The sequence below is a fragment of the Lemur catta genome, chromosome 2, assembly GCF_020740605.2.
Source record: "Lemur catta isolate mLemCat1 chromosome 2, mLemCat1.pri, whole genome shotgun sequence".
NCBI lineage: Eukaryota > Metazoa > Chordata > Mammalia > Primates > Lemuridae > Lemur > Lemur catta.
In genome coordinates, this window is record NC_059129.1 from 51,710,081 (window position 1) to 51,726,910 (window position 16,830).

The 16,830-nt window shown below is 50.5% G+C and overlaps 3 protein-coding genes across 13 annotated transcripts in view; 2 read left to right on the forward strand and 1 right to left on the reverse strand.

The window, feature by feature from the left end:
- MEA1 (male-enhanced antigen 1) overlaps window positions 1-1,546 on the reverse strand; it is a 2,062-nt gene extending 516 nt beyond the window's left edge. The window contains exons 1-3 of one of the 4 annotated variants that reach the window (XM_045541983.1): window positions 1,287-1,546; window positions 370-647; window positions 181-283 (exon numbers count right to left, since the gene is read on the reverse strand). In XM_045541983.1, the coding sequence (XP_045397939.1) occupies window positions 181-283; window positions 370-647; window positions 1,287-1,320 (415 nt within the window). In that variant the 5' untranslated portion in view covers window positions 1,321-1,546. The other 3 variants (XM_045541985.1, XM_045541986.1, XM_045541984.1) reach the window with 3 other exon arrangements.
- KLHDC3 (kelch domain containing 3) lies at window positions 1,325-7,773 on the forward strand. Of its 4 annotated transcripts, none has more exons than XM_045541975.1 (11): window positions 1,378-1,576; window positions 2,317-2,469; window positions 3,766-3,978; window positions 4,140-4,316; window positions 4,480-4,595; window positions 4,769-4,840; window positions 4,970-5,183; window positions 5,259-5,345; window positions 5,494-5,602; window positions 5,736-5,809; window positions 5,932-6,208. In XM_045541975.1, exons 3-11 carry the CDS (start codon window positions 3,825-3,827, stop codon window positions 6,093-6,095), a joined length of 1,167 nt encoding a protein of 388 aa, XP_045397931.1. In that variant the 5' UTR covers window positions 1,378-1,576; window positions 2,317-2,469; window positions 3,766-3,824; the 3' UTR covers window positions 6,096-6,208. The 4 variants fall into 4 exon arrangements, with proteins under 4 accessions (XP_045397929.1, XP_045397931.1, XP_045397932.1 ...); XM_045541976.1 differs by lacking the exon at window positions 2,317-2,469 and adding an exon at window positions 7,161-7,773 and having other exon boundaries at window positions 1,386-1,576; window positions 5,932-6,010; XM_045541973.1 differs by lacking the exon at window positions 2,317-2,469 and having other exon boundaries at window positions 1,325-1,576.
- Window positions 7,774-8,125: 352 nt separating this feature from the next.
- RRP36 (ribosomal RNA processing 36) lies at window positions 8,126-12,779 on the forward strand. 5 transcript variants are annotated; one of them, XM_045541981.1, is made up of 8 exons: window positions 8,174-8,192; window positions 9,710-9,789; window positions 10,161-10,308; window positions 10,434-10,500; window positions 10,591-10,695; window positions 11,349-11,423; window positions 11,671-11,788; window positions 12,240-12,779. In XM_045541981.1, exons 3-8 carry the CDS (start codon window positions 10,172-10,174, stop codon window positions 12,374-12,376), a joined length of 639 nt encoding a protein of 212 aa, XP_045397937.1. In that variant the 5' UTR covers window positions 8,174-8,192; window positions 9,710-9,789; window positions 10,161-10,171; the 3' UTR covers window positions 12,377-12,779. The 5 variants fall into 5 exon arrangements, with proteins under 5 accessions (XP_045397934.1, XP_045397937.1, XP_045397936.1 ...); XM_045541980.1 differs by lacking the exon at window positions 8,174-8,192 and adding an exon at window positions 8,203-8,358; XM_045541978.1 differs by lacking the exon at window positions 9,710-9,789 and having other exon boundaries at window positions 8,126-8,192.
- The last annotated feature ends 4,051 nt before the right edge of the window (window positions 12,780-16,830 follow it).

The window sequence follows — 16,830 nt, forward strand, 5'->3', positions numbered from 1 at the left end:
AGCCTGCCCATCCCCAAGTCTAGCACAATTGCATTTCACCTGGACACTGAAGTCTGCAGAATCTTAGTTTATAAACTATCTTTTTAGAAATAAGGTGTTCCTCTGTAACTTCCTTCTACTGACTCAGCCCAATCCATTTCCTTCATAATTATTCCAGAATGAAAGAATGATCTCTTTTACCTGGGTCCATGGGAATAGAACTGTGGTTGCTCAATGCCGTAGCTCCACCCTCCTCTTCATCCTCACTCTCTAATGGTGGGTCTGGCAAATGAAGCCCCAGGGCCTACGGAACCAGAGAGAAGACAGTTCAGGTCCAGCCTTTCAGGGATCCTAGCCTCACCTACTCAAGAACACCCTCAGCCACCATACCTGGATCCGATCCTGAATGTCAGCAACTACATCTCCATCCCCCACTGGCGCCAGCTCCACCTCTTCTTGTTCAGGATCTTGGTTGAGGGGCTGGTAGGAGTAGCCAGCTGGGCCTGCCCCCGTTTCCTCCTGCTCTTCCTCAGGCTCCTCACTGCTCCAATCCCCAGTGCCTTCTGAAGGGCCCTGATGTGGTCCCAGTTCCTCAGTCTGATTGGGGAAGATACGCTCAGGGCCCATGGTGTCTCCCCCTAGAACTACTGCTGCCATCCGGGCAGGGGCTGTAAGAACAGGGAGGCAGGAGGATAGGGATTAGATGAAACCACATTCATTCTCTCTCATCCAGCACGTTGTGGTCTCCTTTTGCGTCTACAAAACCAGCTCCCATCCCCAAGGTCCTTGCATCCCCCTCCCTTCCACCCCTTCACTCTCTTAACTCTCCCTGAGTCGGGGCTTTTATCTACAACAGAGCCCCACCCACCTTGCTCTGCCAATTCCTTAATAAGCCCAACCGGAGGCCCTGCAACCCCCTAAAAGACACCCCTACCAGAAACCCACTCTCGCTTGGGAACCCCGGGTCACCAGACTTCCCCAGACCCGCCCCTCCTCCCCTCTCCTAGGGGTTCCCTTTCGTACCGCCTGACAGACGCGCTTCAGGCCTCAGGGGCTCCGCTCAAAGGGCCCCACCTGCGGTGTCCCCCACCCGCCCCACTGAGTCTCCGCGCTGGTGTCTCCGCGCGCCTCACCCGCTCAGAGCCCGCGGCCGAATCCGCACCTTCACTTCCGGCGGGGCAGGACGTGCCGGGGCGCCTAGTCCTCCAGGCCCGCCCCATGCTCATGATTGACGCTAGCGAGGACGAGGAGTCCGCCCCTTGCCCGCCTCCGCTATCCCATCCCCAGAAAACAAAGGACTGCATTACCCAGTGACCCCTCGGGCTTGACACATCTGCACATGCGCAGAATCTCTCCTTCGGCGCCTGCCTGCTCCTCCGCCCTCACGTCCCTCGGGAAACCATCGGACTACAAGTCCCGGAAGGCTTCGATCACTTAGCCCCGACTGCACGTGCGCACACAGCTGCCCGCCGGAAGGACCGAGCCTGGCAGTGTTTATCTCGTTGGGGACCGAGGTGTCGGTTGGCGCGCAACGGGTTCCAGGCTGCAGGCAGCGCGAGGACCCGCGGCCCCGCCCCGGCCCGGCCCGGCCTGGCAGGTAGCCTGGGATGGGTTGAGGGGAAGGAAGAATTGGGGTGGGGCTGGGGTCGCGGGGGAGGGGCCTGAGAGTGATGAGGTGGGGGTGGGGAGGGAACTAGGGGGATGATGGGAGCGTGTTAATGGGGAAAGCAGGGCTGGGGGAGGATGCTGAGGAAACCAGTGGAAGAGACCTGGTGGCTGGAGGAGGCACTGAAGGAAATTGGAAGGAAGACTGGGTTATGAGGAGAACGGGGAAGCTGAACATAATGGAAGCGGAGAGAGGTGGAGGGTGGTGTCTGGCTTTGTGGGGGATGGGAGGCTGGGGTGTCTAGAAGAAAACAGGGAGAGTCATATTCAGGGAAGAATGTATGTGGTCAGTACATGTTAGTTTTTCTTCCTTTAGTGGAGGTGGGAAAATGGAGGGCTGTCGGGTGGAGCTTGAAGTGGGGGGAGAAAAAAATGGGAAAACTGCAAAGCTTTCAGGAGATGAAGAAGGGCCAGAAATGGGGAGTCTAAACTGCAAGAGACCAGAAAGAAGGGTAGATACATTAAGGGAATCGAAAAAGCTTGAAAATGCATTAGTGATGGAGGATCAGAGAGACCCAGAGATAAAAGAAGCCCGTAAGACCCTGGGGGCTTTTTCTCCTTGAGTTTGAGTTGTCCTTATGGAGGAGAAACTAAGATTTTTTTCTTCACCTTTGGTTGGCATTGCTTATCTCTTCTGTGCGTTTTTTTATTTTACCATGACCTATCGGAAAGAGGGGGAGAATAGAGGCTATGAGGGAAGATGAAGGACTTCAATTCTTAAGCCTTTGGACCTCCTAACTGTGCCCACAAGCCCAGATCCAAGATATTTTGGATTGAGAGCAGAAGTAATGAAGTGAGAGTAGCTTCCTGCTGGAATTATTTCAGGTTGGGTAGGGTGGCTATTTAAAGCATGGGGTGTGGGGTTGGGGGAGGTTGGGTGGGTGGGACTGGCAAGCCAGCTGAAAACCACATCTCTTTCCTGCAAGGGGCCTCCCTTATTTGAGCTTTTTTCTGCCTAAGTTTCTGCTTGGCCCTTCCTTGTGCCAGGGCTTCTTGAACAGGGAGCAGATGATCCACCCAAACCCAAGCAGGTGCCTGCCAGCAAAGGCATTGCCAGTTTCTAGAGGATTTGCCTGAAAGAGCCCTCAAGTGTGCCCATTATCACTAGGTTGGCAGGTTGTCTTTAAGAGACCATGACCTTTCGTGCTGGGTCTTTCTCATGTCCCGCCCAAAGGCATTTTTGCCTCCCTTCTCCTTTCCAGTGCACACCCCTACCCCTGTCCCCCTTTCATGGACCCAAGTTGGGGAAGAACTGCTGGAAATGGCTTGTCTTCTACCACAATAGCAGGGTTGGGGAAGTGGCAAGAGGAGAAAACCCTTCCTCCCAACTCCCACCCCACTGCCATTCCCAAGCAAACACATACCTTTCTGGCTTAAGTTCTTAGTCTTGGCAACATACCAGGCACAGCTGTGGGAGGAACTCCTTGTGCTTGTGGGGGGCCCTGGGTGACCCTGATGACAACAGCTCAGCTTGACAAGAGCTCCCTGTGAGGGGCTAACCAACCGTAGTAACATGGAGGTCCCTGTCCTGGATCAATCCCACCCTGTTCTGGGTAGGGGCATTGTTCCACTCTAAGAACCTAAAAGCTTTTCTGCTTTGAAGCACCCATGCCAGCTTTCAATGGACTGTCTGGGGCTGGCTGAGCTATTAATAGCTGTGAGTATTTTGAGATCCCTTTCCCCACCTTAAAGAACACAGAGATTCTTAGAGAGGTGGCAGTAAGCAGAGCAGAGACAAGAGAATATACCCGGCCTAGGAAGGGGGCTTAAAGTTTGTTCCAAGATGGGGACAGAGTGGAGCCTCCATGAGTAGGGGGCGACCGTGATCACCAGATTCTAAGCTGGCAATGAGGTTGGAGTGGCCCCACCCTTTGCTTTTGGAGAACACAGGGCCAGGGCTAGCTCCCTGACCTCAGCAGGTCCCCTGGGCCAGCTGTCTGACCTCGGCAGGTCCCTTGGGCCAGGGCCAGCCACCTGAGCTGTGACTAGTGTCCCTGCAGAGGGGTGGTGTGGGAGGGCCACCAGGGTGACACTTGGAGGCAAGTGCTAGTCCTGGACAGAGTCACCGTGAGCTGGGAAGAAGTCTTGCCTCAGAAGCCCGTGGCCCTGACTTGTATGCAGGTAGCAGAGGCAGCAGGCCGTGCCGGGGGGGCATGTTGCTGTAACCAGTGGCCCAGGGGATGTTACGGTGGACAGTGCACCTGGAGGGCGGGCCCCGCAGGGTGAACCATGCTGCAGTGGCTGTTGGGCACCGGGTATTCTCCTTCGGGGGTTACTGCTCTGGTGAAGACTATGAGACACTGCGTCAGATAGATGTGCACATTTTCAATGCAGGTAAGCCAACGTTGGGACTGTCCCTGGGTACCCACATCAGGGAGGGGAATGGGTGGCTGAATGAGGTTCGGTGGTGGTACCTGTGGCCAAGGGGATTGGTTTAGGGGAAGGTGGACAGTCTGGAGGGAGATTCCCAGGGCTGAGCAGAGCTCTGCCCACAGTGTCCTTGCGTTGGACAAAGCTGCCCCCAGTGAGGCCCGCCATCCGCGGACAGGCTCCTGTGGTCCCCTACATGCGGTATGGACACTCAACCGTCCTCATCGACGACACGGTCTTCCTTTGGGGCGGGCGGAATGACACCGAAGGGGCCTGCAATGTGCTGTATGCCTTTGATGTCAGTGAGTATGCTGAGTAAGCCTCAAGATAGGCTATATTCTGCCACATGATGCCTCTGGGGCCCAGGAAAGACTTGGGTTGGGGTGGCTGGGGAATAAGGCACCCCAGGGTTTAGGAAGGAGTGTCATAGGTTGCTTACCTGGACAATTCTCTCACCTCCTTCAGATGCTCACAAATGGTCCACACCCCGAGTGTCAGGAACAGTTCCTGGGGCCCGGGACGGACATTCGGCTTGTGTCCTGGGCAAGATCATGTACATTTTCGGGGGCTACGAACAGCTGGTAGGTCTGGGAAGACACTAGAGGTTTCTGGTGGGAATGAGAAAGAGGAACGAGAATTTAAGGTGGTGGAATGGGAGGCTTTGGCTTGTTTGCAGGTTTTGAGGGGAGAGATAGAGGGTCAGAGAGTGATTATTGGCTCCCTCGTTTCTTTCTTCTTTTCTCTTCCCACTCAGGCGGACTGCTTTTCCAATGACATTCATAAGCTGGATACCAGCACCATGACTTGGACCCTTATTTGTACAAAGGTTTGCCCTTTTTTTCTCCCAGATCCACACCCTCCATTGAAGAAATCATAGGAAGCTCTAACAGTTAGAGCAGATCCTCTTCCAGCCTTTGTGCTGATCCCCTTCCCCCATCTCTCTGCCCCTGCCCAGGGCAGCCCTGCACGTTGGAGGGACTTCCACTCAGCCACAATGCTGGGAAATCACATGTATGTCTTTGGGGGCCGTGCCGACCGCTTTGGGCCATTCCATTCCAACAATGAGATTTACTGCAACCGCATTCGAGTCTTTGACACCAGAACTGAGGCCTGGCTGGACTGTCCACCCACTCCAGTGCTGCCCGAGGGGCGCCGGAGCCACTCAGCCTGTGAGTGTTTGTTACTTCCCTGTGGAGTCCCCCTTCCTGTCCTCCTCACACTTTGACATTCCTCTCTCCTTCCAGTTGGCTACAACGGGGAGCTGTATATCTTTGGTGGCTATAATGCAAGGCTGAACAGGCACTTCCATGACCTCTGGAAGTTTAACCCTGGTAAACAGCACTACCTTTAGGGGAGGAACCAGGAGCAAATGAGGTGGGAGGAAAAGAAAACAATAATCCTGAGTAGGTGAGGGGATGGGGGGTGGGGAAGATGTCTGGACTGGGCAGGTATTGAACTTCCATATAAATTTCTCTTTAGTGTCCTTTAGCTGGAAAAAGATTGATCCGAAGGGGAAGGGGCCATGTCCGCGCCGGCGCCAGTGCTGCTGTATTGTTGGTGACAAGATTGTCCTCTTTGGGGGTACCAGGTTAGAAGGAGAGAGGGGAGGGGCGCAGGGAAGGGCCTAAGTCTGTGACTAATGGGAGAGTGGGAGGTATTTGAGCAAGAGGATCTCGTGGGTAGTTTTCCTCCTACCTTCATCTCACTTTTGATCCCTACAGTCCATCTCCTGAGGAAGGCCTGGGAGATGAGTTTGACCTCATAGATCATTCTGACTTACACATTTTGGACTTTAGTAAGTACAATTATTCCTGAAGAGCTCCTGCCATCAGGGTCCCTGTCTTTGGGTGGTGATATCCAGGACTGGATCCTTTCCTTGGCTTTGACCATCTCCTTCTTCCAACTGCTTCCTTAAAGGCCCTAGTCTGAAGACTCTGTGCAAACTGGCCGTGATTCAGTATAACCTGGACCAGTCCTGTTTGCCCCATGATATCAGGTACAGCAAGTGGCTGGAAAGGAGGGATTGGTTGAGGATAAGTGAGCAGCACAGGCATGACCTGATGAGCTTGGTCTCACTGTGAAGGAGACAGACGTTTTTATTCTGCTGGAGATGTACTTGTGGGAAATGAGATGCAAAGAGGTGAAGTTACTGCCGTCATATGATAAAATTGTCAGCTGGGTGAGTTATATGAAATTAAAAATCAATCCAGTTTTTCAAACCAAGCTCAGAAGCATTACCTTCTGAGACCTGAGCTTATAAAGTATTTGTTAACATGTTAAGAATGATTGATTAAATCTTAGAATCTAGCTGCAAACTAAAGACACATGTAGGAGCCTCTGGATCTCATTAGTTCCAGGTCCTGGCTACTTCCCTTTTGAATTCCATTCTTAGGTTCACATCAAGCACCAAAAGTTACTTTGTGTATAATTCTGCCCTTCTGGGTCATTTTGAAACATTTCCCATGCCTCCTATCAGTTCAGTTTAACTCCTGCTTGCTGAGGGTCTATGTATTCAGTATTTGGTGACATAGAATGTACAAATCTGACCTGATAAATTCCAGGCTGGCCCAAGATTGACATATGTGCCAGTACCTAATACCAAGTAGACTGTTTAGGGTCTTGGCATAAGAAGGTACTTGGTAAATCTTCATAGAATGAAAGAATTGTTGAAAAAAAGAGGGATTTAATTTTAACTTGGTGGGATAGGTAAGAAAGGCCTCAGGGAGGATAGGAGAGCTGAGTCAGAACCTAAAAAGAATGGGAGTTGAGAACAAAAATGGGCATTCCTGGTGTGGGTGAGGTGTAGGGGCTGCCTGGTTGGATCTGAGCAGAGCAAGAAAGGTAGGTTGGGATATTTACTGAGATGTGTACACAGATCCCAGGTGCTGAGACACAAGACCACATATATAAACATAAACAGGAAATCCACATGAGCTTGGAGGTAGAAGAGTGGGTTGTATTGGATTTGGTGGTGGGTGGGCCCTGACTGTTAAACCTAGTAGGGCTGTAAGGAAGAGGTGGCTGTGGGCGGTTGGGCTTTAAGAAGTTGGAGGGACTGGTGTGTTCATAGCTTTGTTCAAGCAATTCTGGGCTTGGGGTGGGGGCTCCCCCTCTGTTCTTTCTGCCTGTCATTGTTGGCCTTTCAGGTGGGAGCTGAATGCCATGACCACCAACAGCAATATCAGTCGCCCCATCGTCTCCTCCCATGGGTAGGAGGAAGTTTCTGCCACTTCCCCTCCTGAGCCTGCTGTTGTCTTCACTGCCCCTGCCCATCTCTCACCTGCCTGCCCCTTTGGACCCTGGACTCCGCATACTTCCCCGTGGAGTTGTTGGACTAGAGGTGTTTTCTGTGCTGTGAATTCAGTGGGGAGCTGCAGGGGTGGGAGGGCTTGGTTCCTCCCCTCCTTGGGCCGAGGGCCCCTTCCCCTTGGTGCTCTGTCCCCATCCACCTCCCTCCAACTGCTCCTTGGGCCTCGGCTCTGCTAGGAAGGGAATGGGGAGAAGGGAGAAGCAAGCAGTGTCTGAGCCTCAGGAGCTTCCCCCTACCCCTACCCCTACCCCCGCCCCCACCCCTTGCTTGAGCCTTGAGCATTGACTTGGGAGCTGAGAGGAGTTGCTGCTGTTGGCATGAGACCTCCTTCTCCCCGACCTGCGGAGGTGGGGACCAGCAGATAATCCCACCCTTCCCTGAGCTGTTGCTGTACCCTGAAGCTCAGCCAGGTCAGATTTTGTAAAAATGAATTAAAATCTCCAAACGTGTGATGTGTTTCTGTGGAATCCGGTGGAGTTGGCAGGAGCCTGCGGTGGGGCCGGGGTACTCGCACTCTTGAGGTTCTGGCTTCTCAGCCAACAGTGTTAGGAAACAAAATGCCAGCAAGGCCTGGCTGCAGCGTCTGGGGCGCGGAAGTCAGCGTCCTGTGACTCCAGCAGAAGGTTACGACGTTCTCTCCGACGCGGGCTCCCCTTTGGGCCGGGCTCCTGGTGGCCGCCCGAGCGCGCAGTCTGTAATTTCTGTTGGTTCATCATCACGTCGTAACCCGGCCTCCAGGGAACGCCGGAAGAGGCGGGGCAGGAGCTGCCGCGAGCGGAAGTAGCGCCATTTGTCCGGCCGGCGCTGCGTGAGGTGATGCGCCCACCGCGTCTCCCAGCCGGGGCCGTGGCCTGCGACCTGCAGAGGGGTGAGGGCACGGGGCCGGAGGTGGGGAGGAGTGCTCTCAGGAGCCTGGCGGGGGTCCCGAGCCTGGATTCTCTGAAAGAGGCAAACACTGGGAGCTTCCCCAGCACAGTGGGAAGTCGGGGTTGAGGTGCTTCCGGGATGAGGACATCCTGAGCAGTTTCTCAAAGGTAGGGTGAGGGTTTTCGGCAATGGGAAATGGCTTGTGCAATACCACGGAGGCGGGAAAGGGCTTGAGTGGCTGGTGAAGGTTTGGTAAGTTAGTATTCAAATTCCGCAGACTTTTATTCAGGCACAGTTCTAGCTGCTGGAGATACAGTAGTGAATAAAGTAGTCAGACATTCCTGTCTTCATGGAGCGTAAGGGTGGTGGCTCACACTTTGTAATCCTAGCAGTCTGAGAGGTAGAGGCGGGAGGCTCACTTAAGGTCAGGAGTTGAGACCAGCTTGAACAAGAGCGGAAAACTCCGTCTCCACTAAAAATACAAAAAATTTGCAGGGCGTGGTGGTGCATGCCTGTAGTCCCAGCTACTCGAGAGGCTGAGGCAGGAGGATCGCTTGAGCCCAGGAGTTTGAGTTTGCTGTGAGCTAGGCTGATGCCACAGCACTCGAGCCCAGGCAACAGAGTGAGACTCTGTCTCAAAGAAAAAAAAAAGGCAGACAAATAAATTAATTAAAAGACAATAAAACACTGATTTGTATACTTAACAGATGTGAGTTTCATGGTATTTGAATTACATCTCAAATTTTTTTAAAAGTGACGGGATATGGAGAGAGAAAGCAGAAGAGGGGTAACAATCTTAAATATGGTAGAGAGCCGGGCGCGGTGGCTCACGCCTGTAATCCTAGCACTCTGGGAGGCCGAGGCGGGTGGATTGCTCGAGGTCAGGAGTTCGAGACCAGCCTCAGCAAGAGCGAGACCCCGTCTCTACTAAAAAAAAGAAAGAAATTATCTGGCCAACTAAAATATACATACAGAAAAAAATTAGCCGGGCATGGTGGCACATGCCTGTAGTCCCAGCTACTCAGGAGGCTGAGGCAGGAGGATTGCTTGAGCCCAGGAGTTTGAGGTTGCTGTGAGCTAGGCTGACGCCACGGCACTCACTCTAGCCCTGGCAACACAGCGAGACTCTGTCTCAAAAAAAAAAAAAAAATTAAATATGGTAGAGAAGTCCTCACTAGGAAGGTGACATTTGAACAAAGGCTTGAAGGAGGTGAGGCAGCAGGCTATACATATGTCTGGAGGAAGTGTACCACATGGAGGCAACATGTGAAAAAGGAACCGAGGTGGGAACATACTGTTAGGAGGCCAGTTGACTGGAGAGGAATGAGGAGATTGGTAGATGAGATTAGAAATGTTACAGGGGGCCAGGTCACACAGGGGCTTAAGGCCACTGTAAGATATGGCTTTTACTCTGAGCAAGATGGAAATCTTTGGGGAGTTTTGAGTCCAGCAGTGACATGATCTGAAGTGTATGTGTGGAAGTGATAAGATCTGATTTCATTTTCTGTCCTCTCTGAGGCTGAAGTGAGGAGCTCAGCTTTGAGAGGAGTGAGGCTGGAGGTTGCAAGACCAGTTAGGACACTAGAGCACTGATTGAGGTAAGAGATGCTGAGAGTATGAACCAGGACATTGGCAGTGTAACTGAGCAAGGGAGATGGAGGCCCTTTTGGGGGAAACCTGTGAAGGAGTAACTTAAAAGAGAGCGTGAAAAAGAAGGGACTATGGTTTGGTCTATCTCTGACCTTACATGTACACCTGCTTTGTCAAGATGAGGCACCAGGTAGCTGAAATAGTTGGGGAGTTAGGTGTCAGTGCAATACCATTACCACCTGTGCTGCTAGGACTTATAATAATGATTGGTCTGAGAGGGATATTAGAAAGGATCAGCTACCTAAGGAAGGAGGATGGGATGATGTCTTTTCTGCAGTGGGACATGCTGAACTGAGTTGTGTGTCCCTCCCTTCTGCAGGCACGTCTAACATGTCATTTGAGGAGCTGTTGGAATTGCAGAGCCAAGTGGGCACTAAGACATATAAACAATTGGTAGCTGCAAACAGCACTAAGAAACGAGGTTCTAGACCACCTGTCCAAAGTACATGTGTTGCAGATAAGCACAGGTGAGAAACAATGCCTGCCTTAGGAGGTGGAACCTTGAGTAGATGTCTGTTTTGTTGGGTTGCAGATGAGAAGCCATTGACCAAAACTGGAGTCCCCTTGATTTGTCCTTTTAATTTCTCTGTAGGCCTCTGGAAATGTCAGCCAAGATCCAAGTACCATTTTTACGTCAGGTTGTTCCCATCTGTAAAAAGGTGAGGAAAAGGCAGAAAGCACTTTCTCACTTTCACTTTCAGCAAAAGGCAACTGAACAGTTCTGTTTTGTATTCTTATTCTCTCCAAAGGTGGCCCGGGACCCCCGATTTGACGATCTGTCAGGAGAATATAATCCTGAGGTGTTTGACAAAACATACCAATTCTTGGATGACATCCGAGCCAAAGAGAAAGAGGTATGCAGCATGAGACTGGCTTAAGCGGGTGGGAAGCTAGGATACAGGTTAGAGTTGGGCAGAGGGGAGCAGAAAGCATAGCAGTGAGCAGATTTGCAGATTTTTTTTTTTTTTTGAGAGCAAATCTAACTCTGTTTCCTGGGCTAGAGTGCCAAGGCATCTGCCTAGCTCACAGCAACCTCAAACTCCTGGGTTCAAGCGATCCTCCTACCTCAGCCCCCTGAATAGCTGGGACTACAGACATGCACCACCACGCCCAGCTAATTTTTTCTGTTTTTGGTAGAGACAGGGTCTCGCTGTTGCTCAGGCTGGCCTCGAACTCCTGAGCTCAAACAATCCTCTCACCTTGGCCTCCCAGAAGAAATGCTGGGATCACAGGCGTGAGCCACCCTGCCAGCCAGGGCAGATTTAATTCTCCCTAAATTGGTTCTTAACATTCAGATCCTGGCTCATCAATTTACTAGTGGCGTGAACATTGGTGAGTTACTTAATCGTTCAATGCTTCAGTTTTCTAACCATAAAAGTGATAATAATAATTACTGTCTCAGTGTTACTGAGCTAATATATGTGAATCTCTTAAAATAATGCTTGGCACAGAATTTCAGCTAACATTTACAGAGTGTTAACCATCATATTCATTTTCTAATGTGGAGCTTGTGAAAAAGCAATTGAAGAAGCACTGTTCAGGGGAGAAGCATGAGAAACTGCAGCAGCTGCTTCAGCGAATGGTGAGTGGGTAATAATTACAGGTGGGTAGTGAGAGCAATTAAAGGTGAGAGGTGTTCGCAGTCCCTCTTGTTCGTCCATCTCATCTCATCTCATCTCATCTCATCTCATCTCATCTCATCTCATCTCATCTCATCTCATCTCATCTCATCTCATCTCATCTCATCTCATCTCATCTCATCTCATCTCTGCTCTGCTCTGCTCTGCTCTGCTCTGCTCTGCTCTGCTCTGCTCTGCTCTGCTCCTCAGGAACAGCAAGAAATGGCACAGCAGGAACGAAAGCGGCAGCAGGAGCTGCGCCTGGTCCTGAAGCAGGAACGGCGGGCTCAGGCCCAGCAGGGCCATCGGCCATACTTCCTGAAGAAATGTGAGTGGGACGTAACTATTACAGGTTACAGGGACAGGGGTGTGGAGGCCATAATGGCAAGGTACTGTGTTGAAGGTCCCTGAGCTCCTTTAAGGAAGACATGAAGGCTGGACCCCACAATTATTTGGATAAAAGTACAAATAGTAGGGAGGGGTTATTTGTAACCAGTCTCGTATCCCAAATTAGATTATGGCAGGGATTGTTGCTTTTATCTCCATCTACCCCCAGCCCCTACACATATGCTGGACTAGGCACACAGAAGGAGCTCCTAGTTGGTTGGATTGAGTAAGATAGATCATATAAAAAGTTGGGTTGCTCACACATACCAGTGAGCTCTAAACAACTAATATATCCCAGCATAATGGCTGGGAGTTATTGACCTGGCTTGGGAAAGGGAACAAGGGGGGGATTCCTCCTTTGCTCACCAGCTTTCATTCTCCCTGTTATTTAGCCGAGCAGCGCCAGCTGGCCCTAGCAGAGAAGTTCAAGGAGCTGAGACGCAGAAGGAAGCTGGAGAGCTTCTTGAGTCGAAAGAGGCGCCGAAATGCAGGCAAAGATAAGAGACATCTCCCTGTGAGCAAAGAGTAATAAGGAACTATCCCCTGCTCTGCCACTGCCTCAGGGAGACATGGACTTATGGGGACAGTCTTGGGTTTGGCCTGTTTTCCTGGTTCCTTCCTGTTCAAGGGCAAGGATCACAGCTGCCCTTGAACTAGGTTGGCTCAGGAGGCTGGAGGGCTCTTGAACTGCCCACAGGACTTGACAAGAAGAGTAGCTCAGCCTTCTGCCCAGCCATACTTGCCTCTCTGTGGATCTGGTTCATCATGTCCTCATGACCTTGTCCCATCCTTGCCCTAAACCAGTGATTCTGGTACAGAAGAAGAGGGGCCAGTGAGTGACCCTGAGGCCAGTGAAGGCCATGGAATCTGTTCGTGGGTCCCAGGGCTGGGACTTTATGTAGGAGCCACTTCATAAACATTCTTGTTACTCATCTCTTTATTATTCTGCTGTTTTATGCCATTTGCAGGTGGCTTAAAACTGTTGTTTTACTGGGCTATGTATGGGATTAGGCAACAAAGCCAGAGCTTCTAGAAAGTGGAAAGTCAGATCAGAGACCCCTCCTACTTAAATCTTGGCCCTTCAAAGACAGTCATTTTAAGGGTGAACCAATCTCACAACTCAACCTACTTGGCTTGGTTTTGGATGCGAGGTCAGGTAGGTGAGGACATAAAACTCCCCTGATAATATATAAGCACAGCTGGCCCTCAGTACTGTTTGGAACTGGAATTTATACTACCCATGTGGCCTGGAAAAATCCTCAAGCTGATAACTTAGTTTAAAGTGATCTCAGATTGGTAGTGTCAGCAGGCACCTGGCAAAAGCAAATGTAGTCCTCTCTTGAGGATTGTTCTTCAAACCCAGGCCTCAAGGAATTCTTTCAGATAAAATTTCAAGGAATTTGAGCTTACAATTAAAACATAAAAGCTGTGTACACAAGGAAAGAAATCACTGTGAGGGAGAGTCATTAGGAACAATGGGCAACAGAATCAGACTGGTGAAAACTGAGATGTTAGAAGTATAAAATATAAAATGTTTTACTTATGCTTAAAGAAAAAGTATGACTAATGAATAGAGTATCAAAATGGACCCAACTATTGTGATTAAAAAGTAAAACTTCTCAAAATGAAAAATACACCATTGGAAGTTAGAAACTTTATAGTGAAGTAGCTAGAGTTCTCCCTAAAGGAGAATGAACTGGAAGTAGGTGTGAAGAAGTTACACAGATGCAACACAGAGATGTAGAGATATGGAAACTGAGGAAAAGAGGTTAAAAAACATGGAAGATAAAACACATGAGAAGGTTTGATGCATGTAATCCAAATTCCAGGAGGAGCGAGTATTTCAGAGACGCCAAGAATTTTCTAGAATTGATGAACCCTAAGAATCAGGAAGCCCAGATAATCCCAAACAGGACTTTAAAAAAAAGGCTAGGTAAGTCGTAAGAAACTATAGAACATTAGAAAGCTTACTATCTTAAAAGCAGCTCTAAAGAAAAAGAAGAGAGGTAGGGTCAGAAGGTAGGACATCTGTTGACGTCTCTGGGATGGGATGGGGAAAAAGATGTAGTTCTGATGATAGAAATGGAAACTGCAGCCTAAGAGGAGATGAAGGATAAACTACTCTTCTCCTGAGTTTGCCTTGCCAGAAGAGAGTTGAGGGATCCAGTGGTGCAGGGTCCCCAGTGTCACATGTGTCAATCCTACTTTAAAGTCAAAGAATGGATCTGGCAGATAAAAACAACAAAAATCTTCATCCAACTGTTGGACTCAGAACTAGTAAGAAGGTTGGAGAAAAGCTCTAAAAAAGTGGGGTGGGAGGAATAACGTTTAAGCAATTACAGGCATTCTTAGTTCTACCTCAGAATCAGAATGTTGATGTGAAGGTGCCACATTGCCACCAAAATGTACTCTCTGCCTTCTCTCCTGCTATACTCTGATTAACCAAGCCTTGATCACATGGCTGCAAGGTGGGGTCGGGGGACAGGGGAAGCCAGCGGCCATTTCATGTGGGAGGTGGGCCCTATGTTCTATCTAGATTTGTGGTGGGGAGTTCCCAAGGATGGGAAGAGGTGGTTACAGGATTACAAGTGTGAGCCACCATGGCTGACCTGGTTTTTATTTTTTGCTTTAGGTAACATTTTTATTGAGATAAGATTCACATACTATACAATTTACCCATTTAAGCATACATTGTTTTGGTCTGGTAGGCGGCTCATGCCTGTAATCCTAGCATTTTGGGAGGCTGAAGCAGGAGGATTGCTTGAGGCTAGGAGTTTGAGACCATCTGGGCAACATAGTGAGACCCATCTATACAAAAACTATAAAATTTAGCTGGGCATGGTGGCACATGCCTATAGTTAGAGCTACTCGGGAGGCTTAGGTGGGAAGGTTTCTTGAGCCCAGGAGTTTGAGGTTGCATTGAGCCATGATGACGCCACTGCATTCTAGCCTGGGCAACAGAGCAAGAGCCTGCCTCAAAAAAAAATAAAAAATAAAGCATACAATGTTTTTTTAGTATATTCATGGAATTTGTGCAACTATTACCACAATTTTGGAACATTTTGATACTTGTCCTCGAATCTCCCCAGCTCCAGGCAACCATTAATCTTTCTGTCTGTATAGATTTGCCTTTTTGTGACATTTCATATAAATGGAATCCATATTTGGTCTTTTATGTGTTTTTTTGGGGGGGGTTGACTACTTAATCTTGACAAGCCAAGGTCCCAAACCAGATGTAGGGATATAAGGAATTGCAACTGAGGATGGCCTCATGAGGGGTCAGGGTAGCAACCTCCTATCCCGAGTTATCTTAGAAATGAAGCCAACTGTCTGCCTTCTAGCATGGATGGTCCTGAGGGCAGAGAAAAGCTCAGGTCCTTCCTGGTGCTGGTGACAGAGGGTGGTCTGTGCCTGAAGTCAGAGCTGCTCACCTGGATTTGGGCAAATCAAGCAGGCCGGAGTCTGGGGGTGGGGTGATGTGTGCTATGGAGGGTGGGCAACACAGGAGGTGTACAGACAGCAGACAGCAATATGCAGGGTTTCTGGGCCACAGCTGGTATGTTCATCCTTTAAGAATTGCTGGAGACTTCGTCCGTTGCAGATGAGCACTCCCTATGTGAGACTGAGGGGCTGGTGACTGAGTAGGATGCATAAGGGGTTGAGCAGGTGCTGTGAATTCAGGGTGTGGTCTACAGCTCAGCCCATGCAGGAGCCTGGGGGGCAGTAGCAGCACTGGGGGTTTCAGTGCAGGGAAGTCCCATCCTTTGCCCCTGCCTGCATTGCATGCTGACCTGGCTGCCAGAGCCCACAGCAGGGAGCTAGGCTTACAAAGAACATGAGACCCTGAGAAGGGCAAAAAGCTCTGGCAACTGAGAGCCAGCTCAAGATTAAGCTGAGCAGGCAGGCCATGATGTCTGGTACAAAGGTGGAGAGGCACCCAAGTGACAAACTGCAGCAGACCCAGTGTGTCCTGGTTCTCTGTGGCCCCAGTCAGCTGTTTCCTGTCTGGATTCTGTCCCAGAGGGCCAACAGGCTGGCACCTGCTGTGAGAGCCACCAACAGCACCATGGGACCAATACTGCAAAGCAAGCATGAGCCCTCTGTCCACTGGGGTCCCCTCTGCCCTGTTTTGTGGCCTCACCCTGAACAGCTTGACTCCCAGGCCCTGGGCTTTTTTCTCCCTACAGACTGACTCTATTCTAAATCTCAGCCCTGGATGGCCCTCAGTTCCCTGTCTGGCCTCTGTGCCCTCCTCCCTTACCACCTGACTCCCCCTCCCCCCCTTTCTTCTATAGCTTTTTCCCTGTCACCTCGGGAATGCCTGGGTCATCCCTCCTTCCCTCCCCCCAGCGGCCCTGCCAAGAGGCAGGGCTCCACTCCTGGCACAGAGTCCCCTATGGCCTGACTTGCCCTGCCTCAGTGTGGGTGGGGCCAAGGGAGCCAATCATAGCAGCAAAGGCAAACCTCCCCCACAGCGGCAGGGGCTTGCCTATGCGGCTAGTTAGAGGTAGGAGTTTGAGGACAGCATGTACAGCTCTGCAGGGCCAGAGGAGGGGTGGAGGCATTGGAGTGGAAGAGGGGCAAAGTGGAGGAGCTTATGGGAGGAAGTAAGAACTGTGCTGCAGTCCCTTCTAGGTCTGCTTCTAACCCAGATCCTAAACGATCAGATGGAATACACACTCAGGCTCCAGGGTATGTGCTGTGGCCCAAGCCACCTTCACTATGTCAGCCTTACTTAGGGAAGGCACCAGTGAATGGAAGTCACTGCTGGGAATGGTGGCCAAAATAGGGATTCATTGGTAAAGCCTTCACCATGTCAAACGCTTCCATACCTGTTACTCATCAGAGTCCTGGAGTGACTGGTCCAATTCCACAAACAAGGGAAGTGATGCCCTGCTTGATCATCTGCCCAAGTAATAAATCATCTGGTGAGTGGCTCAAGTGGGCCTGGGTCTCCAGCCTGCCAGGTGAAAGAACTTCCGA